The sequence below is a fragment of the Melanerpes formicivorus genome, unplaced genomic scaffold (assembly GCF_026170545.1).
Source record: "Melanerpes formicivorus ecotype bairdi unplaced genomic scaffold, bMelFor1.0.p_v2 SCAF_13, whole genome shotgun sequence".
NCBI lineage: Eukaryota > Metazoa > Chordata > Aves > Piciformes > Picidae > Melanerpes > Melanerpes formicivorus.
Genome location: NW_027142365.1, coordinates 6,549,205 through 6,576,689, shown reverse-complemented (window position 1 = coordinate 6,576,689; position 27,485 = coordinate 6,549,205). Strand labels below are relative to the sequence as shown.

Sequence of the window (27,485 nt, the reverse complement as noted above, 5' to 3'; positions counted from 1 at the left end):
TTTTCTCTATTATACCTATTATGTGTATCTGTTTTATCTTCTTTATCTCTTTCCCTCTCCTTCCTTCCCTCTCCTTCCTTCCCTCTCCTTCCTTCCCTCTCCTTCCTTCCCTCTCCTTCCTTCCCTCTCCTTCCTTCCCTCTCCTTCCTTCCCTCTCCTTCCTTCCCTCTCCTTCCTTCCCTCTCCTTCCTTCCCTCTCCTTCCTTCCCTCTCCTTCCTTCCCTCTCCTTCCTTCCCTCTCCTTCCTTCCCTCTCCTTCCTTCCCTCTCCTTCCTTCCCTCTCCTTCCTTCCCTCTCCTTCCTTCCCTCTCCTTCCTTCCCTCTCCTTCCTTCCCTCTCCTTCCTTCCCTCTCCTTCCTTCCCTCTCCTTCCTTCCCTCTCCTTCCTTCCCTCTCCTTCCTTCCCTCTCCTTCCTTCCCTCTCCTTCCTTCCCTCTCCTTCCTTCCCTCTCCTTCCTTCCCTCTCCTTCCTTCCCTCTCCTTCCTTCCCTCTCCTTCCTTCCCTCTCCTTCCTTCCCTCTCCTTCCTTCCCTCTCCTTCCTTCCCTCTCCTTCCTTCCCTCTCCTTCCTTCCCTCTCCTTCCTTCCCTCTCCTTCCTTCCCTCTCCTTCCTTCCCTCTCCTTCCTTCCCTCTCCTTCCTTCCCTCTCCTTCCTTCCCTCTCCTTCCTTCCCTCTCCTTCCTTCCCTCTCCTTCCTTCCCTCTCCTTCCTTCCCTCTCCTTCCTTCCCTCTCCTGTCTTTCTATATCTTTCTTTCTGTATCTTTCTTTCTATATCTTTCTTTCTATATCTTTCTTTCTATATCTTTCTTTCTATATCTTTCTTTCTATATCTTTCTTTCTATATCTTTCTTTCTATATCTTTCTTTCTATCTTGAAAGCCATGGTTTAGTAGTCATGGGGTGTTGGGTGACAGGTTGGACTTGATGATCTTTGAGGTCTCTTCCAACCTTACTGATTCTATGATTCTATGATTCTAGATGGGGAGACATTTCAAGTCTAGTTTTTCTGAAGCCTACGTTTGAGAAAGAGAGCTGTCTGAATGCTTGCAGTCAGAAGTGGGTGTTAGGTAACTTATGTTTTTGTCACTGAAAAGCACCCATGAAGGAGGGTCACTTTCCTCTAAATGCCCTGCAGGAAGGGAGACCAGCAATCATTACTCCTTTTTAAAAACTTGCAGAAATTTGTGCCACAAGAGAAAACGTTAAACCCTATCTATAAAAACATAGTTGTATGATTACAGTTCTGTTTCTGTTGTTGAAATGGTTTCACCCTCCTTGAACACTTAAGAGTTGTAACAGCAGAAAGAAGGTGCATTATACTTCTGGTAAGGAAGCTGATACATGCTATTGGGGAGCTAAGAAATGATTTCAGACTTTTGTTTTCAAATAAAATACCAGGGATAGATGGGAATCAATATTTTACTATAGTATTTTTATTTCTTTTTATATATATATGCAAAAAAGGTTACACTTACTAAGTACCACTAAAACAACAACAGAAATGAGCAGGGGTTTTATTAATTGATTTAAAAAATACATCAGAAAGTATCCTAAGTAGCTTTTTTTGAGGAAAGTGAACAGTGAAATCATATTTTTAAGTGTACCAATCACCTTCAATAGGGTTTGATTTGTTACTTATTGTCTAATTAAATAGTTCTGTACTGAAATTTAGTATAGTTGGTTCATCAGTAGTTCTACTAGTCTTTGCTGTAGCTCTTTGAGATATTTCAAATAGTTCTCTGTTAAAAAGTTACTGATTTGAGAAACCTGAAAAACAGGAGGGGAAACCCAAGTAAGTTATAAAATTGCTCTTGTATCTTGAATAGTGCTGAGTATGTGTCATTGCAGCCCAGTGCTTTCATGAGAACATCTCATTTTACACCATACTGTAAAACAACAGATTGTATAGTAAGGCTCTTCCTTGGCTAATAAGAGTAGCAGACCTTCAGCAGATTGCTCAGTGTAACTGGGAAGACTACTTTGCTATTTTAAGTTTCAGCCAAAGTTTTGACTATGTGTTACTGAATGTCTTCATTGTGAGATGTATAATCCAAGCTTCCTTGCTGCTTCAGAAATTCTTGGCCCTTTTTTATTGGGGAAAGGGTAGAAGTTTAGTTTGTTGCAGGCTGGCGTGCACTTTGTAGAACAAATATGTTGATGAGTCCAAACTGCTGAAGTGGCTGGTTTCAGAGGAGGCTTTTGGCAGGTGCTTGAAATTTTGCTGCCATTCTCTTTGCTGAAACCATTCGATGTGCTCGAACTTCCCAGCTGACTGCATGCAGATAGCTCACAACCTCCTAGTTCCTTGTGTTGCAGTGTGTTGTTTCCCTTCAAAATCAGTCTCTGATTGTCAAAACAGTATGGTCTGTTCTTGCTCTGGGAAAGATCCCAGGTAACTCCTTGGGAAGGACCTTGCACCAGGCGGTGAATTCCCAGGTGAGCACGCCATGGTGAGTTGTCTTGTACATTGCCACTGCTGCTCGGCTCCAGGCTGACCTTTCTGACAGGAACACGTTCTGTAAATGACTTCGATCTTCTAACTGCTTTATTAATTAAAACAGCACTGACCATTGATTCTGGGAGAACAGGTCTGTGTTCATCTACAAGAGAAATGCACAAACACACACTACTATGGTGGCAAAAATGAAGGGTGTCATTTCTGTGGTATAAACTTAACTGAATAACCCACGAGTTTGTCTGTACCCTTTCTGCCTGTGGCCGAGAGCAGTGCAAGCTCTTCTGATGCCAGGTTAGAGTAGAAATATTTCATGCTTGGTTTTGCAGTTCTCAGGACATAAATGGTACCCCAGGGTTAGTCAAATGAAAATGGAGATTTATCAAGTCAATATTGATCTAACTGGTACTTTAAGACTCATTAACAACACAGATTGAGAATTGACTTCCAGTAATTAATTGCTAGTAAGCAAAAATTCTTAAGGTGAGCAGGGACTTGCTCTGTGCATCGGTAGCTGCCGTGATCTGAAAGATAGAAACATTCTGTTTCATTCTGTTAGAACTTTGTATTCACAACTTAAAATAACTCTGATTGTTTCCAGATGAAACAAGTTGTGATTTTCCTTCTTTTTCTTAATGAGGGAATCATTAACATAGAGGTTTGTGTTTTAGTATTTTACTGCAATCTATTATAGTTAGTGTAAATGGTGTGAAGTAACTATCTTCTCACACTGGTGTTGCCTGAATGATTGTTTAGAGGGAAAATCTGCTTGTTCAATGGATGATGTAGAATAGCTCTAATGGTGGGAGAGAATCTAGTGTCTTTTTTTTCCCTGCTATCCCTGTAGCTTAATTTCTAAAGCAGTATGGAAGTTACTATCAAAAATATGGAAGATATTAAGGACAGAACTGCTTAATGCTACTTCAGTTGCCTGTAGCAGCCATCAAATTAGTGTTCATGAATGGCTTTCTCTGCCTTGAAAAGGAGTAGAAACTGAATGAGTCCACTAAAAAAACACTGCTGTTGACATTGCAAGTACTAATGAATATACTTCAGTTAGTATATATATACAGTTTAAGATAGGAGTTATGCAGAGTGTTGGTCTTGTTTACAGAGCTGAGTTATAGGACCGATGTCTGCAGTATGAATTATGAAGCATATTAAGGTGAAAAAAAGTAGAAGAGTGCTGTTTATATTCTGAAACAGAATATCTAAATAGCCATTTAGAAAGAACTGGGACTCTGAAATGGAGCTAGTCTGGAGAGGATGCTGCCTGAAAAAAACAACAAACCAACCCCCCACAAAAAACAAGAGCACAATCCACTTTTATAATAGTCTTTCATACTGTCTTGACAAGGAAGTATTTGAAGCTATCAGAACCTGCTGATTTACTTGCAGTAGATAAACCTGTAGCACAGGTCTGTGGTTAAGGAGAAGCCTTCAATACTGTCTTGGCTGAAGCAGCACTGCCAGCATAGTATCACAGAATTTGCTTTGTTCCCAGGGCTTGCCACATAGGGTTGATCTGGTAACAGCTGCTTTGCAGTATGGCTTTGTGAGTGAAAACTCTGTAAGTCCATACCTTCTGCTCTCCTATAGTGTTACCAGGACATGCAGAGCATAGAGCTATTGATGTGTTTGTGCATATGTCTATATAGTGAAGCATGATAACTGAACTTCTTAGTATGAAACCATTCATAGAGATAAGAACACACAGATCTCTATCATGCAACAGCGAGAGTCAGAGTTATGACTGGACTTCATGTAGGAAATAAAGTTGAGCTTGGGTGGCTGCAAAAAGTCCATTTGAAAACTAGTGGCTGTGTTTTCTGCAGGACAGCACAATAAAGAACCAGGCTAGAAAAATTAGGACTTATGTGAAAGAAAAAACATGAGAAGGAACTGAGAAACTGAGGTGATGCCAGTTTGCACATTCTTATGGATGTAACTGCAATCTTGGCTGATCTGGCATTGATAGGCAACTTCACATTTCCCCTTCAACCTTATGAACTGGTCATTGAAGAGTTATAATTTGACTTGACTTGATCAGAGAGCTCAAAGTAATGCATCTACTCCAGTTTTGAATAGTCTTCACTGGTTCTAAGTTCAGGTTTGATTTGCTTCCTTGGAATTCTTACAGATGCAACACACAAAATTGACCTTGTATAGAAATAGGAGAGTCCTGAACCACTGTGTTGAATTAACACACATTCAGCACTCTCTAAACTTCTAAAGAAAGCTTTAATTAGGCAGATCTTTGGTTGGTTTCTTTCTTTCATAGCCTTGTTGCAGGGTTGTTTACCATCTGGCCTTTTTCATATATTGGCATCATAGGTAGATACTTTTAAGGTTCTCTAGTCACAAAAATCAATCTTATTTAAAGTCAGCTTGGCAAATACTTGGAAGAGACTTCTGCAGTCAGAGCCTGTGTGTTTATTCTGTTGTGACTGCTTGCACTGAATGCTCCAATTCCTAAAGTAAATATTGTTTTCCAGCTTCTTAGCCAATAAATAATTAATACACTGCTCTATCATCTCCTAGCTGGTGACTTTCAAATCTTGCCATGCTCTTTGTTCTCAAATCAGGAACAGGCAGATGTGTGGATGTGGCTCTGTGTGTTGGGGAAGAAAGAGCAGAAAGTTGTTTCCAGGTGACTTCTCTGTTACTAACCCACTAGGCAGAAACCTACAGGAGTTTAATGAATCTGGCAAGCAAGTAGTGGCATGGAAAGCTAAAGGTCCTTAAGGAAACTTGGATTTACAATTCCAGTTGTAGTACAGTAAAGCTGAAATGCTGAAAGTCCCCATGGCATGGAGGGACAGCTGCTCTGTCAGGCAGGAACAATTACTTTGTTCTAATTAGAGCAAAGAACTTTGGCAGGGATTTTTTAAGACCACAAAGGACTGAAGGTGCTGTCCTTCCTCATTCAAAACATCATGGTTTTTTTGCCTGACCCTTGAGGTTTGTGTGTTTAGGGTTGCGGTGGTGCTATTGTCCCCTTTCCAGCCCAGCCATAAGCTTGCACTCTAGGTAGTGAAACAATTTGCTGTCAGTACAAAGTACTGATAGATATGTGGACTGCCTTTTGACACTAGCTGGGATTTCTGCAGAGGTTAAGCTCCTAATTTAAGCAGGTTAGGGCAGTAGGCTGTCTTCATATGGCAGTGTTGATTTCTGCTTGACATGTTCTTGGAAACTGATGCATGTAATAGGTTCTAAGTGCTGAGCTGTGTAATAGGGTTTTCTCAGCTTCCAAAACGTAGGAATGTACAAGATCAACTTTCAGGACATTGAGAACTCAGCATAACAAAAAACCAGCAAACTTCAACTACTTCTAGCAGTTACACCAACCCTCTCCACACAGGCTGTCTCAAGATAGAGGTTCAGTGCAGTAGGTTATACGGTTTTGTGAGTATTTTGCATGTTCCCAGAACAGTGCAGTGCTACTCTGTTACATTTTGCCTTTAATCTTCAAATGGAGCCCTTGCAAAAAATCTGCTCTGATTACAGAAGCTCCATTTGAATTTAATCTGACTAGAGACATCTGCTTCCTTTCTTCACCTAACTTAAGTTTTTGGTATAGCTGCTTTGATGGGCTGTTTTGTCAAGTTAGTTACCTTTTCATACCTGATAAGAGAAACTTTTTTTTTTTTCCTTCCTCACAGAGATTTTAATTCTTTTAGCACAAGAATTTCTAGAGATTTGGATGAAAGAATATTGGAGTGAATCTGTTGTATAGCTCATAATCATTTGTTTTTTTTTTTCCAGTTGCTTGAATGCTATGGTCTGGCACAGCCAAAATCTAGAAGGGCTGAAAATGTAGAGGAAAATGTGAAGAATTAAATAACCTAAGTTCTACGTTTGCTGAGCTAAATACTACTGTGAGAGGTGAATGAAGCATGTTTTTCATGTTGCACTTAAATTCAAAAGACAACTTCATTAATTGACTTAGTATCACATTAACTTGTTAAATATGGGAAAAATCTCTCATACAGTTTAATATTTTCAAGTTTATAGTTAGGCTACTGCTTACAATATTACACTGAATACTGTCCCCCCCTTCTCAGCCCTGTAGTAAGCAGTAGGCTATCTGAAACCTCTGCAGTATTTTAAAGTTCTTTGTATAAAATCTGTCTGACATAGCAGGTAAATGAGTGATCCATATTGTTATTTGCTTTTCTGTTGATGTGCTTTCCAAGCAATATGCAGTGAAAATACTTTCAAAACAGGCCCTTTTGTGCCAAGCTTATATCTTAGTTACCTACTATGACTCTCAGTAGAAGTTATTTCTTAACAAAACCCCCGACTTGTACTAGTCACTTGATATTTGCTGTTGCTTCCTGTCATCTTGAAGGACACATTTTTTTTTGTACAGATAGAGGGAAAAGAGAAGACCCAGAATTGCTTGTTCTGACAGAAGCACTCAAGAGGAGAAACATTACAGAATACATTGCACAAAAATGCTGATGATAGACATGAAGTACGTGGCTCCGGTAAGAGTTACCATTTAGGTTTAGAATTTTACTTGACTGTTGTAAAACTTTATCTCAGATATATTAATCTACTTCAAATTCATGTTAGAGACTCAATTCTGTGAAGCTAAGTGATAGAAACATAAGACTACCATTCAGTGAAATGAACATAACCCCGAAATAACAGAAAAAGGAATTCACACTGTACCTCTTTTGAAGCAGAGCATAAAAAGAACAAAGTTATGAGTTATTCAAGATTTAAAGAAACAATATTTAAATCTACAGTTGCATTTTTTCCTATACATATAAGCATACCTGTTTTAAATACAATAATGTGTGATTGCAGTTTTTGCTTCTGTTTTATATGGTCATACTGCTCCTCAAGTAGGCTTACATCCATCTTGGTCAGCTGCTTATCACAATCTGAATCCTGTTGCTCTGAGGTATGCGTCACTGAAAAAATACCAGTCATGTATTTGTAAGCCTTTACCATCTGTTGTAACAAGGAAGAAAAAGTCATGCAGAAGCAGGACATTTCCTTCATTGTGTTGGCAAAAAAAAGTAACTCATATATGAAGCATCTAAAATATCCCTAATTGAAGGAGTAAACTTCTTCTAAGTAACAGTAACTTCTTTTTGAAGTTGTGTGGTCTACTCTGAAGTTGTGGATTTCAGTCAGCTTGTTTTCATGCAGTGTCTGGAGCTACTGCATACAGAGGGCATGATTATAACTGGATAGTTGGACTTAATGTTGATTTAAGATTGTGAGCATATGAAGCTTTGCCAAAAAAAACAGTGAAATACAAAACCTCTTTGAACACAGTCAGGTGTACAAAGAGCTGGGTAATACTGGTTTGAGTAGTAATGCTAACTCTTAAGGGGATGTTGTCATGGTGACCTCTTCATGATAGTAGTTCTGCCAGGAGTTTTTTTTTCTTCATGTTTCTTGCCATATATTTTTTCTGTTTTGCTCCATTCTCCTTTCCTTAACTTTAATCCAATTTCATTCTTGCTGCTGCTTTTGGGGCAATGGAGGAGGGGAGGATGTGTTATAGCTAAATAATTTTGTACTTGTTGGTCCCTTTTAAAAATGATCAGCTCTGGGTGCTGAGACAAAACAGGATGTACCAACAACACTTAGAACAGGTCCCAGTGTCCAATAGGAGATATTGAGATAAGCAATGCTTTATTCTGACTCACTGAGGTTATCTGCCATTCTATTAAATGAAATAAACTACAGAAGTAACAATTTTGTTACTGAGACCTGAACAAACCCCTCAAATACATGGTAAGCAGAAGTACATGGCTTTTGGTCATAAAGCGTGAGGCCATGTCTGGACTGCAAACCAGTTTCTGTCCCTTTAATAGGTCCATCTGATAATTGTTGCAAGGGCCCAACAGAGTAGTATGTGAAGGAATAATTCAATTAAACAGTAGTTCTAATATAACTGTGCATCTGCTAGGTTCCTTGCAATAAAAAACACTGCATACAAAACTTTGTGAAAGGACAGTGTGTGGAAAGAATGGCAGTGTGCCATGTTTCTCCAGTTACTGGCAGAAATCATGTGATGATTTGCATCATAATAATATAAGCTATTTAGTCTTGAGAAGACTGAGAGGGGAGGTCATCAGTGTGTACAAATATCTGAGGGGTAGGTGTCAAGTGGAGGGAGCACAGTAATAAGAAGCAATGAGTTCAAGCTTGAACATAGAAAATTTCACCTCAACATATGGAGAAACTTCTTTACAGTGAGGGTGACAGAGCACTGGAACAGGCTGCCCAGGGAGGTTGTGGAGTCTCCTTCTCTGGAGACTTTCAAAACCCATCTGGATGCATGTGGTGGGTTGAAGTTTCCCTCCAGCATTAACTTTTAGCCAGACCAACTCAGTTAGAAGTGCAGACTATCCTAAGTGATCCTGCTTTGGACCTGATGATCTCTTGAGGTCCCTTCCAACCTCTAATATACTGTGATACTATGAGAAATGATTTACTGAATCAGGCTCAAATCCTGAAGATCCCAGGAGTCTCTTTGGAAGCTGTATGCGCACAGGTGATGACTCTAGATAGGCAGTTCATAGAGTTCTGGTAGCAGGATCACATGTGTAAGTCTGCTGTAATTCACTTTACTAATAATTGGGTTTGCCTTCCCAATAGCCTTGTCTTGCAAATCGTGATACCTGCCTCAATTGCAGTCTTTTCCTGCCTTAGTCAGGGAAAGAACAGTAAACACAGTACTTTGTCAGACACTGGATTCTCTTTTGACCCTGGAAAACACGCATCATGTTGGAGTTGGTCTGACACATTGAGGCTGTGGTAGATCTGCTTTGATACTCTGCCTTTGCTGCTCACAAATACCTAGTGCTCTGTAGAAAGGAGTACCTCAGTTGTCTTGTTTTTCAGTGTTCTGAGGTGTTGGCAGGTGGAGTCCTCCTTTGGACCTTCAGGCAGTTGGTTTATACATTAGAGCAGGAGATTTAATTAACCTCATTACAGTTGGAGCTGGCATTCAGTGCAAACGTTATTAATGGTCATAAAAGTTACCTAACCTTTTTAAAATTCCAGTCACACTATTTGACTCTCTGACCTCCTGTGAAAGTGACTTGTGCAACGTGACTGTGTGTTGCAGAGAGTTACCAGGATAGCATCCTTGAACGTGGAATATAAGCTCTGTCTTAAAAGGTGTATGCTGAACTTCTCATTAGAAGAGCATTTAAAGTATTGGAAGTTTGTATCTGATCAGAAATCATTATTGTTATTATCATTATTTGTACAGCATGGTTCCCTCAGGATCATGGAAAAGACATCACACTCAGTTACACAAATGGATTATCCAGGGCAATCTATTCCCAAACAGTTGCATGGGTAAGCAGCAAAACCAGGAACCAGATGCCCAGTGAAATGAAGGGAAGGAGTCCAGATGGTACAGCAGAGCGGTGGAACCAGGAGCAGGGTACAGTGCAGTTTGTTTCCTTTCCAGGGAAAGGTTGTAAACAGAGCATCTTCATTCATTCTCAAGAGGTGTGTGTGTATATATATGTAATGTTTGGGGTGGTGTGGTGTGTGTATACTTTGCTATCAAGGTACTTGTCTGTGTGTATACTTAGACACACACATACAGACAGACATGTGCTTGGTGTTTGAGTGATTCATGAAGTGAGCCGTGCATCTGATCTCCGTGGTATCATAAAGAACATAGAATTAATTGTGGGTTTGATGTGTAGTGAGCTGATGTAACTGATCCTTGTTATGCCACTGAGGTAAACTTAAAAATGGATTACCCAGGAGTTACGGTTGTGTAGCACAGTCCAACAACTTCCTTTGCACCCCCAGCCTGTTTAATTATTACTAATACATTTTCATATTGTCACACAAGAAATTTTGACTTCTTTTAAAATCAGCCAATCACTCAGCCTTTCAGTTGCTTGGATCTACAGACCACTGTATACTTCTGAATATGCAGCAGGTGGCACTATTGGAGTGGCTTGACTGTATGTTTGCCGTAGTGTTAAATGCTGGAGGCCACATTTTGGCTTGTAGCTTGCTGAGGACTATAAGCAGTCAAACCATTTCCTACAACTAGCACACGTACTTGCTAACAGTACTTAGAGGTTCTGAAAATTTCTTGCCATGACTAGGTTTGTGTAAAAACTTGTCTTTCTTTAATTGAGCAGACTTCTGTCCAAAACAGTGATTTTTTTTGTTTGATTAGCCACTGGAGTCTGAAGTGCCATATTTCCCTTAAGTCTGTTCTTTCATCACACAATGGAAGCAATTCTTCATTTCCTTGAGGCATAAAAATGTGAGAATACTTCATAATCCAAAAGCAATGGCTTTTAGAATTAGAATGGGAAGTAGATGTTTATTGCCCTTGACCTTGGTTGAAAAATCTCATTTAAAAAGATGCAACTAATTTTATCTCATACTAATTAATTTGTGAGTAGTAAATTAGATTTTTTTATTAAGAAATTGTTTGGAGGGCCTTATAGGAATAATTGTTGATTTATAGATAATTAAAAATGCTCACAATGGTTAAGTGACTTCCTGTAACACTCCATTTTACTGCACACCTGAGACCAGATGTATGTATCATTATTCATACTGTTCATGTGCAGAATTATAGGCATGTCCAACACCATTCCTGCAGGTTACAAAGGTACAATATAATTATCTGTAGATTTTTAACCAAGAAGGAGAATCAAAGATACTGTGAAAGTCTCCATTCCCTAGCTTTCCATAGTGCTTGTTTTTTAATTCAAATGCAGTCTTGCAGTGTTAGAAAGTAATTATTTTAGTGTTAGAAAATGTAATAACAAAAAGAATGGTGGTATCAAGAGTGGCTACTGTTATGTGGGTTCCAGACAGTATTAGTAAAAGCAATCATAATTGTTTATTTTTTTTAATGAGATTTTTTTTTTTTTATAAGAGCACAGATATTTCTATTATTTGAAAGCAGAACCTTTAAGCCTGACACAGTTAGGGGGTGGTTAAGCAGCTGGATGATGCAAAATTAGGTTTTGGTGCTATCTGCATGTCCATGCTATTGGGATGAAGAAGCCTATGATGCAGGTTTTCAGTATGATCTTGAGATGTTTCTTTTGACTTTCTGTGTGGTCTCAGACATAAAGGGTTCAAATTATCAAAGGCATGGCAACCTGTCTGTCCTTCAAGTCCCTCTAAAGGTGTGGTAAGATTGGGTCTACATTGTTAGGACTTGAATCTCCCCCCCGTGCAAACAATAAACATTCAAAATTTAGGGTCAGGAGTTGTTAATTTTGTAGTTCTGCTGTCTTTGCCCACAGAGAACTTCTGAGATTCCCATTTAGAAGTGCCAGTAAGACAAATCTTAAAAAATCTTAAAACTGAAGGTATTTCCCAGCTGGAGATTTTAAATAAAGGAACCCTGAGATCTTCCTTTACAGTTTCCCTTCCTTCCTTCTTAGTTCGTAGTGGAGCTCAGAGCAACCTGATGTAGTTAAAGAAGTCTAGAGGGTTTCAGCCAGATGACCTTTAAAGGTCCATTCCAAAACAATTCATTCTGTGATTCTGAGTTTCTTAAACTAGTGAGACAAACAAGCTGGTTAGATTTACTCCATTTTGACCTCGTAAGAAGAGGGTGAGAGGGAACTAAGCGGTCTTCAGTAGCCCTCTTCTGAAGACTATAGAAATTCATTGAAGCTTTCTTCATTCTACAGATGCCTCCACATTTCTGGTACTGCTACCTAAGTATCTTTTCTATACCAAGTGTATCTCCCAACTGTTTCATATCCAGAGTTATTATGGCTACAGATCTGGGAGGTAGCAGCAGCTTCTGTTTATACATTCTCCCAAACAGACATGAAATGCATTTAGGAACTCTGAAAATTTCAAGCAGGATCTAAACCACATTGGATAAGTTATACAATTTCTACCTTGATTTTCACACTTATAAATGACATGGTTTTGATTTATTCTTGATTTGCAGAACATTTTGGGCCTTGCAGAATGGTGCTGAAAAGTGCAAGACTTTGTCCTTATTAGTTTCCACTTCAGGTATTGTTTGTGGAGGAATGAGTTTATCTTTGATTGTTTTTAATCAATAAAATGTACTTATCTCTAAGTGGAGTTTGATAAGAATCAAATACAGCATGAAAGAACTGGTTAATCTGTTGTTAATGAAAAGTTTTATCTGGATGACAACATCTTGTTTCTGAGATATTTGCTTTTCAGCATTAGGATGCTAACTGCTTCTGTGTTCAAGGAAATCTGCTGGGTGTATAAGTTAACTTTAATAAGCCTTGCAAATGACTCTAGTTAAGATAGTCCTCCAAAGAGGATGGGTAAGTACTATTACTACTGTGAGAATGAATATGGACTTGGGATCTGTGCAGAGGAGGAAAGTATCCTAAAAATAATTTGCTATTCAGAAACAGCCTTCACTTCACTTATATGTGGAGCTCTCATGAGGAATTTGTACTGCACTTCATAATCACTACTAGCCTAATTGAGTCAATGAAATTACATCTGTAAAACCAGGGTATGTAAAACCAGATACAATTCCACAGTGTCTGATTCAGTACCCACTGAAGTCAACACATGTTCTGCTGAATTCAATAGAAGTGAAATTGGAGGATTTTATGTACATGATTCAATAAAAGCTGCAAATTGACCGATACCTATGAAACTGACAGTATAATTGAGCTTGTGTAGCTGAGCCATCATTTAAATTCTTTTCTTGTACTCATTGTTCATCTGCACCTATATGCTTTAATGTGGAATCCTGTGCCAGTTCTTCATGAGGTAAAAAGTCTTAACTGGTTAATGCAGAGCCACACCTGGGATTTTGAATATGCGCATCAAGAATTAAATCAACCAATAAGTTTGTGGAATAATTACTATACCTAATAAGCTGTGTCCTCAGTCTCCATGTAAGAACTGTGGTTGAGGCTTTCTCTTGTGGAACTTTCACTGGATCTTCTTCCTATCATCTGTTCATGGTACAGTATGTACAATTACACTTGATAACAGCCGCCTCAAGCCATTGCTTTAAACAGCCAGTACTTGCTCTTCACCTGAGTGAGTAGAAAGATTCTATGCAGCGTTTGGAGGTTTGGACAAACACCATGGTCATCACAAAATCATGTGCAAAAGTAATTTCAATAGGTAAGTGCATATTTTGGGAAAGGAAAATACTTCTGGTGTTACAATGCCATCTTAAGAAAAACAGCTTCATGTCTCAATGTATGGTACTGTGGCATTTTATATTATCAGTATCTGGTTAAACATTGATGGAGATTTTGTGATAACAGAGTACCTGCAATGCTAAGTAGTAAGGGAACGACCTTTAGAGCGTTGTCATTGTTCAGGTATCTTTCTAGTAGGTAGGTCTAGTGCTGGAGCTGAGGTTGTGTTTTTGTTGCTTTGTTTTCAGTTGTTTGGTAAGGGATGTGTTAATGTGTTATTTTTCTATTACTTGGAGCTTAATACTGTAAACATCTCCCATCTCATTAGCAGCATTGCATGTGACTATCAGGGTACTTGGTAAAGAGGTTGGCATTCATCTGACCCAGCTTACGCTGTTTAATGTTTCTGAGGCTAATTAAAAAGCCACAAGATTTCTTACTGGGAAAAGGATAATTGTGCCAGCAGGCCTAATAATGCTAGGTCTAAGATGGGATGCTACAGTGATACTGCATGTGCTCACTGATGTAGGAGTATGTAATACAGTAGAAATGATGTATGGTTTTCAGTGAACTGAAATAAATGCAGTTCTAAGTTAAGCCAATAGGTGAAAGGAAAAAGAAAAAAAATATTAATTAATTGGCATACTAGTTACAACTTACCAAAAGAGCCAAGGGCCCAGCAGAGCATGGAAGTTTTGTGTCTCCATCAAGTCAGAAGCTAGTTAATAGGAAAAAGGGAATAAACTCACTTTTCCCTTTACCCAGCTGTGTGTCTTGAGTGATTAATCTGTGCTCTGCCTCAAGCTGTTAATCTGCAGTGGTGACATTTCAATTATAAACAGCATTTTGTCCATCCCCTCTGGAAATTCTGGATTTGTCAGTGCTAAAAAATCACTGGTACATGAATGTAGCTTCACTGATAAGTGCACAGCTAAACCTTGTTTGCTTTCAAGATACAATTTTGAGGCTATGGTAGTATCTGGAAGTGTGAACTTTAATGCAGAAAGAACAGCAGCAATGCATAGTGAGGACACTGCCTTGATGGAAGCATTGGCAACATAGTAATCAGGTAATGATTCTCCAAACCTGTTTTCCCAAGAAAAAGAGTGAAAGTAGCAACATTAAGATTCCCATTCCATCCTTGAGTGGATTCTCCTACCCTATTGTCCTGCACTGTTGTTCCTAACCTAGGGAGTTGTGTTAACAGGAGGGTACTTGTTCCAGTCCTGACCTTTCTGTGCTGTGTAAAGCAAAGTATTTCTTGTTATTTGGCACTATTCTTCTGATCTGATTGCTGAAAAGGATTACTGACTCTTACATCCTTATTAGAGTACTTTTTAAATAAACTGTTGTTGCCTTTCTAGTAACCAATACCTCTTTTCTGAAGTAACTTACCATTTTTACAGCTTTCTTCAGAACTTACTTCAGTGTCTGTTCATTTTTGCTACTAGTTCTATTTTGACAACTGCAGCATTTCAAGCCTTGGCCTCTGTACCTGTTGACTTGTTTGTAGGGAATATGCAGCAAGTGAAAGGACAGAGCAAGCCTCTCAGCAGCCACACACTGCATTAATGGAAAAGCAGCCTCTACATGTTATTTGCTCCCTTGTTTTCTGATAGGAGTTGAACTAAGGAACCAGTTCTTGGTAACATTTTAAAAACCTTTAGTTCCTGCACAACCTCTTGGTTAAGTGAGACCTTTGTTCAGGACAAGTCCATCCAGCACGAGCTCCTTAGGGGCAGGGAAATTACACCACTACCTGCTGACCATCTGATTGAAAGCACACAAACTACAAACTTGGTGACAATTCTACACACCTTTATTTTTAAATGGATTAGTGCTTCCACTTCCTTCATGTGGATGTTTACTGATTGCAAACTGTTCAGATAAGCTTGCAGTATTTGACTGTAAAATGCAGGCCAACAACACTCTGTATTGGGAGGGATTCCCACAGTGTAAATATCTTTGAGACAACTTAAAAGTTTTATTTCTAATAAAGGTATTGTCATAAAGAATATTCAAAGCTAAGATAATAGTGTAAGATTGGTTTAAAAGTCAGTGTATTGGAATGTTGGCTTGCATTGCAGGTTCAAAGTCCTTTGACTAATGTTTTATAGGTTTTTCTTTGCAATAATAACTAGAAATCTTAGAATTTTACACCTGTGGGAGTCCAGGATTTCAGAAATTAGTGGGAATACTTAAAATGTATTTATAATGTCCAGCATATGATAAATTTAGTAGTATTTTGTAGTTTAAAGGGCGTTTCAAATGAAGCATTCATACTGTTAAAATAGATTAAGATCCTGGGCATGCAAAACCTATTTGACTTCATTAGGGCTTTGCTGAGATACTGCCTTGATTGCAGACTGAAGTATATTTTAGATGAGCCTTCTTTTGATTAAGCAATTCCACCTTGCTTGTCACATGCTATGGCAGGGAACGCAGAAACCCAAAACTTCCCAAACCTTCCCAACTGAAGGGAAAAAAACAAACCAACAGCAACCAAAACAAACCAACACCAACCAAAACAAACGAACAAAAAAAGGTGAACCAGAGAACAAAACATCAGCCATTCTTTCCCTTCTCTCTCTGTACAGCTGCTTTGGTGTTTTCGCACTGATTTGGGCTCCTGCACGCTGGGGGATCCCCAAGAACTGGGACATAACCGCCCGTATTCAGCAGCTGCCGTGTGCAACACTGCCACCGTCACGTCGCCTCCCCCGAGCTCGTTCCTGTTCCACGGCTCTCGCGCAAGCCCCTCTGTGACAGCGGGAGGGACGTGGGGTCGGTGCCGCTCGCCCGGCTCTGCCAGCGCTAAGCACTCATTAACTCTCCTACTCCCGCTCCACTGGGCCGGGCTGGCGGTTCCTGCCCGGGGAGGCCGGGCCTACAAGGCCACCCCTTCCTCTGCCCCGGCAGCAGGGCAAGCGGAGCTCCGCAGCGCCATGGCCGCTCCCTGCTACTTGGGCTGGGATTTCAGCACGCAGCAGGTACCGGGGCCGCCTCCTCTCCCCTCCCTCGGCCGCCGGCGGCTGCGCGCGAGAAAGCGGGGCCCGGCAGGGTGGCTGTGGCGCCTGCCCGGGGTTTGTTCGGCAATGGGATCCGAAGCGCGGGGAGTGTGGACGGCTGCACCCTGCCGGGCCTCGGGGAGCTGCAGGGGGCAAGGCTCGGGCTGGCCCGGCTCCGCCCGCCGTGACGGCCCGCTGACATGCCGCGGTGCAGCCCCGCAGCTCGGGAGGGGAGCAGGCCTCCCTCCTCCTTTCAGCGCCTGTTTCCTTCTTGCCAGCGACAGCTCTTGTGTTGCAGGGTTTTCTTCCTTACAGAGCGCTGTGCTGGTCTCGGTGCCGGGGTTCCGGCGTGCCAGGAGCATGCCGCAGCTGGTCATAGAATTGCCAGCACTTCGTGGTTATAAGCCTCCTATGTGCACGGGAACTGTGGGTGCTGTTTGCATGCCCGCTTCCCTTTGCCTGCATAGGCACATGCTTCGTCCCTTTCTGCCTGTGCCATCTCTTGTCTGAAGCTGTAGGACGCGTTCCCTAACACGTTGTGCTTGTCCAGCCTGATAGAAATGCACTTAATCCTGGAAAGAGCACTGTAGCCCTCCTCTGCAAGCAGGCTGCGTGGAGACCCCTCTGACTGCAGCACTGGGCAGGCTGGGAGCTGGGATTTGCACCTAAATTGAGTGTTTCAGTGTCCTTGTGTGAGCCCAAATTGGTAGAGCTGTGACCCTGGGTGCTCTTGAAATTGAGATTTGCCAGCACAATCGAGTATTATTACACTGTGAATAGAAACTGCCTAAGTTGTGCATAGGCCTGAATACATTTAAAATAAGAGTATGCATATAAATCACTTCCATTGTAGCTGTGCTGAAGTTTGGGAGTTTGAAAAGACACCTCCAGGTGCGGTTGATCAAGTGTATTTTAAGGGGACATCAGCAACCAGAAGGCCAGTTGAGGTGCAGTGGGCCACAGGCATTTTAAAACTATCCCAGGGCATCAGATTGGTAATGAGTTGTGCCAGTGCGTAAATAGTGGCTCCACTTCAGTATGACTAAAAAGGAGATAGCCTTGTTATTTGAATACAACTCTTTGAAGTCACTTCATTCTTGTAGTTTTGTGTGGTGTTGGTTTTTATTATTACTATTTTTGTCTGTCTTAACATTCTCTCTCTTGTTGAACTATGAGTAGAATTCAAGCTACCCTCTCACTTTTCTTCTAGGCTGTTCATGGTTTTCTTCTGCGCTAGGTGAACGCAAGTGAAGTTGAGGAAAGGTTGTGGTACTTCTTGCTTGTGCTTACAAGAAAGCTCAAATTTATGGAGTTGTCTGTTTAGGATGTTGCTTTCCATATGTTGCTCAGAACATATCTGTGTAATGCCCTCTGAGTTTTGACAGACTGGTAGATTTTTGATTTACTCACCATTTGGGGAGCAGGGAAGGTCCTCAAGGTACTCTAAGGGTCTATTCATTGGTAAAACAGGAAGGGGGGGAAAAAAAGGAAGAGCAGAGGGGGGAAAAGAAGCCTATAGCAGCTTTAAGATACTGTATTGTTTGGAGATACTGGAAAAATTGGTTAACATGATGCAATTTACAAACCCAGTAACTTGTTTGTTGTCCTTTAGCATATACTTGTATCTCAGTGTTGTGCAACTAAGGAGAGAGGAAATGGGAGGAGGGAAATGCAAACAAATACATGAGTTGCTGAATAGTTGGCATGCTGAAAAGCACCAGAACAAGAGGACACAGTCTCAAACTGCACCAGGGGAGGTTTAGGCTCGAGGTGAGGAGAAGGTTCTTCACAGAGAGAGTTGTTAGCCATTGGAACGGGCTGCCCAGGGAAGTGGTGGAGTCACAGTCCCTGGAGGTGCTCAAGAGGGGATTGGACCTGGCACTTGGTGCCATGGTTTAGTAGTCATGAGGTGTTGGGTGACAGGTTAGACTTGATGATCTTAGAGGTATTTTCCAACCTTATTGATTCTATGATACTTTCCAGTGAGTTGCATGGAGTGGGGTGGTCTTCAGTCCCATCTTTTCTATGGGGATTTTGTTATTATAAATGAGTTATCAGTGCCATTTAATTGTTAACATCTTGTTTTGTATCTTTTAGCTGAAAGTCATTGCTGTTGATGAACAGCTGGCAGTCATTTATGAGGATAAAGTTTATTTTGATGTAGACCTTCCAGAATTCAAGTAAGGCTTTTTATATTTTATGTAGATAATGTAATTTAGAACTTTGGAGACTGGAGGGGGGGACATGGACTGTTGCCCTGTTTGATCTCATAGACATGTGGAGGCGTGGAAAAAGTTCATAACATGTTCGTATTTCATACATGGCAAGGGTAATACATGCTCATACCTTTCTTAGTATGTAAATATGGCCAGAATTCCTAGTAGGAAATAAATTCTAAAACATCTACTTGAAGTTATTGTGTATGAATAAATAATTCTTACTATAAATAAATAAAACTTACTTACTCTTTCTTTCGGGACTTCAGACTTGGTGGACGTGCGTTTATTTTTGAGAGACAGAAGCATTGTCTTTGTGTCAGAGCAGAACTCTATGATTATCATAAACAGCAGTTGCATGAGAGGAACTTCTAAACTGCATTTGGAGACAAATCCAGTGGTTCCAAATCTCACAATAGCATGTAGGATGCTAGTATTTGTTTACTTCCGTTAATGACGATGAATTTACCGCTGTCATCCTCTCTGGTCACAAGTTTCAATGAAGTACATTTATTTACTTGATGTTTTAACAGCAAAAAAGTGAATGTCACCTTCTAAATTCATGCACTAATGGTGACAGAAAACTTTGAAATAACTATGAATTACATGGAGCCAATGAGCAGTGTCAGTACTGGAGTCTGACAGATCTTACTTCAGGATCAGAGCCTTTCCTTGCCACTTACTTACTTTGCAATTGGCTGAAACATGTCACCTCCTAGAAACTTCTTCAGATTTCAAACACTTCTCTTAATGTAGCAGTATCATAAAATCTGTTTGGTTGTTAATAAACTTGAAGAACTTTGCTTGCTGGAAAAAAAATTGCTGATTTTACCAAGAGAAAATACCATTTTTCCATAGGACTCAAGGTGGAGTCTATATTCACAGTGACAGACTGACAGTCACTTCTCCTGTGCTGATGTGGGTCAAGGTATGAACAAGCTTTCTGTTCCTCTTTGTTACTGACAGGGAAATGCATGCCAGCCAATAGTGAAATCCATCATTCACATCATCATAGTCCTTGTGCTTGGTTCCTGTTTCTTTAAAGTGTTACTATGTACTGGTATGCAAATATTAATGTTCTTCACAAACAGTAGAAATTGCTGAAGTTTTGATGGGTTTTTGTTTCTTCTTCCACTCTCCACTGTTACAACATTGTATGGGGGATAATACCTTTCCTGACTGTCCCTCATTTGAAATAAAAGACTTCTCCCCCCCACCCCCCCATTGTTTTGTTTCCTAAGCAAAAGGGGCAGCTGTTGCTTTGCCTATCAAGTCTGTGATTTTTTTGGTAGCAGCCAGGTTACTTGCACCATTAAAATTTTGTTTAAGAATAATTTTTGTTAACTAATTGATGTCTCAACTGATAAACGATTAAAGAGCCATTTATTCCCAGTCACTTTGGCTGGTGTTTGCTTTGAAATACAACAGGGTTTTCCCCCCTATTTTAAAAGAAAGCCTTTCTTATTTCTGTACACACTCTACAGCACTTGCTTTCACATGCTACTGTGTAAATTTATCTTACTAGTGTGATTTGAAATAGTTAAGGTATTTGAAAGGTCACAGAACCCCCAGCTGGTGATCCACAGTAGCTGACAAAGGTTTGGTAAGTTTGCTTGCAGTTGGTCTTCTAAAGCATAGCGAAGAGGAACAGTTGTAGTTATTAAATTAATACAATAATGGGTATATGATGTTTCTCAGGAAATTCTGAAGTGTTTCAACGTTCCATTTTTTTCAAGGTAGTCTGGGAAATGCTGATGTGAACAGGGCTGTGTAGATTCTAATTTTTGGTCAAGAGCAAAATGAACCTAGATGCTTAACATGGTAAAATTCATTTGAATTAGCCTTATGTTAGAGAATTTTCAGCAGACACTGGGAGCAGTGGAGTTGGGCCCCTCAGTTTAGGAAGGAGGTTGACTTGCTGGAATGAGTCCAGAGAAGGGCAATGAAGTTGGTGAGGGGTTTGGAACACAAGCCCCTTGAGGAGAGACTGAGGGAGCTGGGATTGCTTAGCCTGGAGAAGAGGAGGCTCAGGGGTGACCTTATCACTCTCTACAACTACCTGAAGGGAGGTTGTAAACATGCGGATGATGGTCTCTTCTCCCAGGCAGCCAGTACCAGAGCAAGAGGACACAGTCTCAGGCTGCACCAGGGGAGGTTCAGGTTGGATGTTAGGAAGAAGTTCTATACAGAGAGAGTGATTGCGCTATGGAATGGGCTGCCCGGGGAGCTGGTGGAGTCACCGTCATTGAAGGTGTTCAGGAGGAGACTTGCTGGGGTGCTTGGTGCCATGGGTTAGCTGTTTAGGTGGGTTGGATTGGTTGATGGGTTGGATGCGATGATCTTGAAGGTCTCTTCCAACCTGGTTTGGTTTATTCTAAATAAGTTTTATTCTAAATGAAATCTACACTCCACAGAATGGAGTGCAGGGTGCACCCCATTAAGATTTCATAGATTTCCAAAAGTAAGAACAGAAAAAGATGATGGTGTTTTGTGGCTGGCACTCTTAAAGCTGTTTTTAAATGAACTGGAATTCTTTTAACTCTTGCCTCTTATTTAGGTTTCAAAGAGTGGATCTTTGTGATTCAGCTTGTTTAAAGATCTTTTTTTCCATGTGTGATTCAACTTTTCTTTTATGGACTTACTTAGTAAATTAATTTATGCAGCTTCTTGAGAAGTCCATAGTCATTAGCTAATTTTTCATTATCTGCCAATGAACTCTTATCAGTGATGACATGAATTTACTGTTTAATTCCAGAGATTGTGAAGATGCATAATTTGATAGCTCATTATAGTCGTTCTTGATTCTGTTTCTTCTTTGTTCTGTAGGCTCTGGATATGATTTTGGAAAAGATGAAGTCTTCGGGCTTTGACTTCTCTCAAGTCAGAGCTTTGTCTGGTGCTGGCCAGGTTGGTTTATAAATTAAAAAAGCCACCCTTACTGCATTTCTTCAGTAGAGGCTAAGTTATGATTATAGATTTCATTTAAATAATTGTATTGCAGAAAACTATATTAACATCAAGTAAGACCAGAGCTTCCACATAAGCATCCATTAAAAGACACATTGCTCAGGGGAGCTTAAAACCTAAAGCACACAAAGCAGTAACTAGACGGTAGTGGGAGTGGAGCATGAGGCTCACAGTACGGTTGTTCAGATCAGTGCAGTGCATAGCTAGTTGGTTTCCTCTTGTTTAAAGTCTTCATGCACACAGATCCTGAAATATGAATGAGGTAGTTTTGAATTTCAGCATATCCGTGTGTTTGTGGAAGTGAGACAGAGAAAACAGTGAGAAGCAATTTACTAAAGGCATAGTAACATCAAGTGGGGAAGTTTTTCTTGACTAGAATAGAGATCAGTCTAGGAATATCACAAGAAGAAAAAGTAGGTTTTTGATGCAGGGCTGACAAAGATGCTGCCATGATTTGGCCTGTAGTGCATGATACTTTTCTCCTTACATTTATAACACCCGTCCTGACATGTAGTCAGTTAGCCAGTGGAGCAGGAAAGTCTTTTATAACTTTCACAGATGATATTCTGGGTGAGGACAGCACCAAAGTGATAGCTAACTCTGACACATGAGTTTTAGGTTACTCATCTTTATTTACTGGGGACTAATTAATTAAAACTCTTGCTTTGATCTTCATTTTCATTGATTTTTTTAGTCAAAAGTCTGAGCAAAGTGTCTGAAAATCATAGCCAATACCAAGGCTCTGTTATAAATTCTTCAGTGCATTAGAAATTAGGGACTGCCAAGTAACCCTAGCTTACAAAAAAGGAATTGTGCCTCCAAGTTGCTTGTATTCCCTTTATTTTACCTGTTCTTCAATGAGTTTGGGGTATCAGCTTTGTGCTATTTTCAGAATTTCAGGCAGAACAGATTTAGTTTATTTGCCCCTATCCAATCCAATTCTCTTTCCCATATCTCTATGAAGAACCTTGTCTTCAGCTGCAGGTCACTGTTGTGCACCAATGTGCCAGGTTTGTCCCAGAGAAGGGAAAAACTTGGTCTTGATTGTCTGTAGAAATGTCAGAGAGTTGTGAAATACAGTCTGGATGTCACTGTGGACACGTACTGGGTGCTCAGGGGGTTCTTTGTGTATTAGGTATCATCAGAACTATTAGTGAATCACTGGATTGTCCTTTGCAGTTTGCCTAGAGTGTCCTAAAGGCACATAAATACAGGTACTTGTCTTGAGGAAACCACCTGAGAGACAGAGCTTAAATAATCTTCTCAATATTACAGTCTGCTAGTGGTGACTGAGGCAGTCATGTAGTTGGAGAATCTGAAGGCTGTTTTGAAATAGCACAGAACAGTCTTGACTGTAGTGCCCTAGCTGCAGCTCAAAGAGACTCAGAGAGATACTGTTAGCACTATATTAATAGTGTCCACTAGAAGTTGCTATAGTTCATGACCATGATTGTCTTGAATTCTAGTAGTGCTTTGCTCATGCTTAAAGAACCTTTTAATGAGGCATTTGAGTGGAAAAGGTACAATTTTTTGGTCCTAGTTGGGAGAGTTCTCTATCTCTGGGTTTGAAATTCAAATCAGGATATAAAATTCACTTCACCTTCTATTTCTGTACTTTCTACAGCAACATGGCAGTGTGTACTGGAAAAAAGGAAGCATCCAAAAATTAAAAAATGCATCATCCAAACTGGTTTTACATCAGGCACTAAAGGTAACATTCTCTCTGAATGGTGAGCCATGCTGTCCCTTTTCTGATTTTCACACATTGTTTATCCCCTTGCAAACCTTTCCTCTTGTTTAGCTGAGTTGCATGTCCCTGCAGCATAAAGTGAAATGTACTGGTTATTCCTTCAGCTCCAGGGCTTTTGACATTTCCTTTTCTCTTGAGTGACAGTGTATGCTGCTTTAAAAGCTTACAGGTGCCAGTGGGTGCCCCAGAATCTCTGTGTGAGAATAACAACCTCTTTGGTCTTTTAGGAAATGTTATATTTTTGTAAACAAGTGGCAAATGTTTTACATTTTTTAATGCATTTGTGTTAACAAAAATTGTGGTGAAAGATACTGCTGTGCCTGAGTTTCCTTGGTGTGTTTGCAATGCTACTGGAAAATATAAAAAAGGCCAGCTTGCAGTTACCTCTGAAAGGTGGAACTGTACTGCTGTGTGGACACAGAGTCTGGACAAGTACATTGTGAAACCTCAACATTCTCTGTGTGTGTGGTTGGTAAGTTTTGAACATAGACTTGACAAACTGTTTAAAATAAACACAGGGGAAAAGGAGCTTTCCTCTTGAAGACCCTTACTGTCCTTCAAGGTGAGAAAGGTGCCTGCAGTGTGCCCAGGCAGCCAAGAGGGCCAATGGCATCCTGGCCTGCATTAAGAACAGTGTGGCCAGCAGGAACAGGGAGGTCATTCTGCCCCTGTACACTGCACTGGTTAGGCCACACCTCGAGTACTGTGTCCAGTTCTGGGCCCCTCAGTTTAGGAAGGATGTTGACTTGCTGGAACGAGTCCAGAGAAGGGCAACGAAGTTAGTGAGGGGCTTGGAACACAAGCCCTATGAGGAGAGACTGAGGGAGCTGGGGCTGCTTATCCTGGAGAGGAGGAGACTCAGGGGTGACCTTATTGCTCTCTACAACTACCTGAAGGGGGGTTGTAAACAGGCAGAGGTTGGTCTCTTCTCCCAGGCAGCCAGCACCAGAACAAGAGGACACAGTCTCAGGCTGCGCCAGGGGAAGTTCAGGCTGGAGGTCAGGAGGAAGTTTTACACGGAGAGAGTGATTGCCCATTGGAATGGGCTGCCCGAGGAGGTGGTGGAGTCGCCGTCATTGGAGGTGTTCAGGAGGAGACTTGACAGGGTGCTTGGTTACATGGGTTAGTTGATTGGGTGGTGTTGGGTGATAGGTTGGACATGATGATCTTGAAGGTCTCTTCCAACCTGGTTTATTCTATTCTAGTCTAAAGGACAGTTGTAATGTGAAAGGAAGACGTTTGTGTAACTGATCTGTTTAAATGCTTCATTTTGGGAGTAGCTCTGCGAGATTCATGGAAATGGAATTAAAATGCACTCTGCTGATGTACTAAGCCTCAGCTGCATTTCCAAATGGTTATGCCAGTCATTATAGAGAAACCTGGAAGGAGAATCAGATTGCTTAGAGAAAAAGGGATGCTCTAAAAAGTAGGGCTAAACTTGCATAAAAGGCTCCAGGGCTTTGGCTACCAAATTTGTGTACAGAGACATTGTGCTGCAGAGTACGTCAAGTAACAGCAAAAAATGTCTGTTGCTTTCCCTCTGGTGTGAAGTTTAGGTTAAACTTTCCACCAGTGAACAACATATTGCCCAGTAGCTCTTTTCCTGTAATTATCAAGTGGAGACTGGAAGGCACACCAGGGAACTGAGCTGTGAGCTGATAGGTAGGCATGCTACATTGCTGCAACTCTAGCAGACACTTCGTGGTGACCAGATTTGCTCCTGTTTTTGCAGGATTGTTTCTCCATTAGTAACAGCCCTATCTGGATGGATTCTAGCACAGCTGTCCAGTGTAGTGCTCTGGAGAAAGCCGTGGGGGGAGCACAGCACCTGGCAACTGTCACTGGCTCTAGAGCCTATGAGGTAAGGAGCAGGTGGATAGCAAGTCCTCAACAGGGTCTTGTGATAGAAACAATTCTGCCCTTATACTGATACTGCAGCAGATAATGGTCAGCCATTAACTGTGAAAGAGAGCTTTTGAAGAAGGCTCACAAGGGAAGATGTGGAAATGTTAAACTAGGCAAACACTGGAAATTTTGCTGCAGGAAGCAGCTGGGGTGAGCTGTTGCATTTTGTCAGGGATTCCAAAACACAGTGTTTGGTGGCCATGCTTACAGTGTCAGGACCTGATTCTCCCCTGAGAATTCCTGTGCAGCCACATTTTCATTGGGATGGCAGTCCAGTTTGTATTACAGGTTTATTTGGGATTATGACTCCCCTGTCTGAGGATCACTGCTCTAGGTTACTTCTGCAATTAAAAGGTTGGCTATTTAATGTTCTATTAAGGCTAATAAGCAACTACTGATCTAAGTGAAGTATTTTAGAAGCTTTTGGGACCTTATCAGAGAGTACTCTCCCACTTTGTGTTCCTCTGTCTGATGCTTCTGCCTCCAGGCATCTCAGCACCTGGCCACTCATACCCTTGGCCCAACAGACTAAGGCTCTCACCTCCCAAATTACTGGTTCTGGTTTTGAATTATCATGCAAGGTTTATGGCCGGCGTTGAAAGCAGACTTTGCATGTCACTAACAGCTTATTTTTAGCTTGCTAAAGGTTAATATTTCAGTTTTAGAAGTTTTTTGTTATTTTAAATAATGCTTGAATGAAAAGTAATTATTCTTAGAACTATTATTAGCATGTGCTGGAGCTGCTTTATAAGCATGACACCACCTGCTTTGCTCCCAATTCACCTGCCTCCCAGAGAGGTACATAGGTTGGGGAGCTTAAACCTTTTTGAAGCATTTAAAAGCAGCATTTGTATTGTACTGCTTCCTGTGCACAGAATAAGTGTGATTCATTCCATTGAACTGTCATTTCTGAAATGTAAATTATGGATAGTAATGCTTTTTCACATGCCTTTTTTTTCCTAAAGGTGAGCAAAATTCTCATAATGAGACTATGCGTTATAGCCTGCTTAGCGCAGATTGCCTGCTGTGCACTGACTTTTCATCATGCATCAGGCAAATTAAATATCCAAAGTGCAATGTACTGAACTCATTACACAGAGTTAATGATTATTGACTCCATTTAGGGTTTGTGTTTCTAAGCATTTGCATTTCTTTCTCAGCGTTTTACAGGAAACCAGATAGCAAAGATTTACAGCCAGAATCCTGAGGCCTACATGCAAACTGAGGTTGGCTCAACTTCAATACACTTTATTGGAAAACAGTTGAAAATCTTCTATAATTAATTTGGTGGGGATGTGGGTTTGGGTTTTGGTTTTTCTTCTTCTGCAAACTAAGGATTAGTTTGATTCTTGTGATTAATTTTAAGGCTAAAATGGAAATTTTTCGTTTGTTTGGTTTTTGGTAGTCATCAGGCATATAAAAATGGGGCATCAACTCTATCTTGAATGTTATATTTAACACAGCAGGCTCCACTGGATCTCATCTTTGTGGAAGAAGTTTTGAAAAACCAGACTTTCATTTGGGTGGCAATAAATTGTCTTTACAGCAGTTTGAACACAAGTGGGTAATTAAGTGCACAGTTGAAATTTTCCTGCTTGGAACTGGCCATTTGCATGCAGAAATGTGATTGCTCTGCCACACAAAACTGATGTCCATGTGGATGTGTGTGGGGAAAAACCTGCAGTAGACTCTAGACTCTTTTTCATAATTTTTCCTTTGAGGAGCTGCTTTGATTCCATTATCACAAATGAATTGCATTGTGTAGCTGGTTTCATTCTGATTCTTAATTTCCAGAAATCAGCTTCCAGTTCTGTTGTTGTTTCAGTTTGTTGTGTCTGCATCTAACTGTGACTGAAAAGCCATGGTTTGAAGCAAAGTGAAAGCTCCATGCAAATATGATGTAAATGCGAGGAAGACAAACCTGCAGACCTGTAAAGTCAGACTGCTCCTATTTGTATATTACTGCGGTTCTAGGTAGCATTGAGCATAGTTTTTTTGGGTGGTTTAAAAATAGTATAGTATCAGTCAGGGTTGGAAGGGACCACAAGGATCAT

The 27,485-nt window shown here is 40.6% G+C and overlaps 2 protein-coding genes and 1 long non-coding RNA gene across 5 annotated transcripts in view; 2 read left to right on the top strand and 1 right to left on the bottom strand.

Moving 5' to 3' along the window:
• Positions 1-780: 780 nt before the first annotated feature.
• Positions 781-7,747, bottom strand: CUNH9orf152 (chromosome unknown C9orf152 homolog). The gene is made up of 2 exons (XM_068145956.1): positions 7,241-7,747; positions 781-2,598 (listed from the first exon to the last, which is right to left on the bottom strand). Exons 1-2 carry the CDS (start codon positions 7,467-7,469, stop codon positions 2,030-2,032), a joined length of 798 nt encoding a protein of 265 aa, XP_068002057.1. The 5' UTR covers positions 7,470-7,747; the 3' UTR covers positions 781-2,029.
• Positions 6,227-9,968, top strand: LOC137444874 (uncharacterized). Its single transcript, XR_010988294.1, has 3 exons — positions 6,227-6,341; positions 6,829-6,946; positions 9,700-9,968. It is a non-coding gene; the product is annotated as an uncharacterized lncRNA (long non-coding RNA).
• Positions 9,969-16,449: 6,481 nt separating this feature from the next.
• The window catches only part of XYLB (xylulokinase), an 81,002-nt gene continuing 69,966 nt past the window's right edge, over positions 16,450-27,485 (top strand). Inside the window, exons 1-7 of one of the 3 annotated variants that reach the window (XM_068145948.1) lie at positions 16,450-16,575; positions 18,691-18,773; positions 19,668-19,737; positions 21,636-21,716; positions 23,401-23,487; positions 25,259-25,387; positions 26,592-26,657. In XM_068145948.1, coding sequence (XP_068002049.1) covers positions 16,531-16,575; positions 18,691-18,773; positions 19,668-19,737; positions 21,636-21,716; positions 23,401-23,487; positions 25,259-25,387; positions 26,592-26,657 — 561 coding nt within the window. In that variant the 5' untranslated portion in view covers positions 16,450-16,530. Of the gene's footprint in view, positions 16,576-17,462; positions 17,857-17,902; positions 18,364-18,690; positions 18,774-19,667; positions 19,738-21,635; positions 21,717-23,400; positions 23,488-25,258; positions 25,388-26,591; positions 26,658-27,485 lie in introns of those variants that run through there. The other 2 variants (XM_068145949.1, XM_068145947.1) reach the window with 2 other exon arrangements.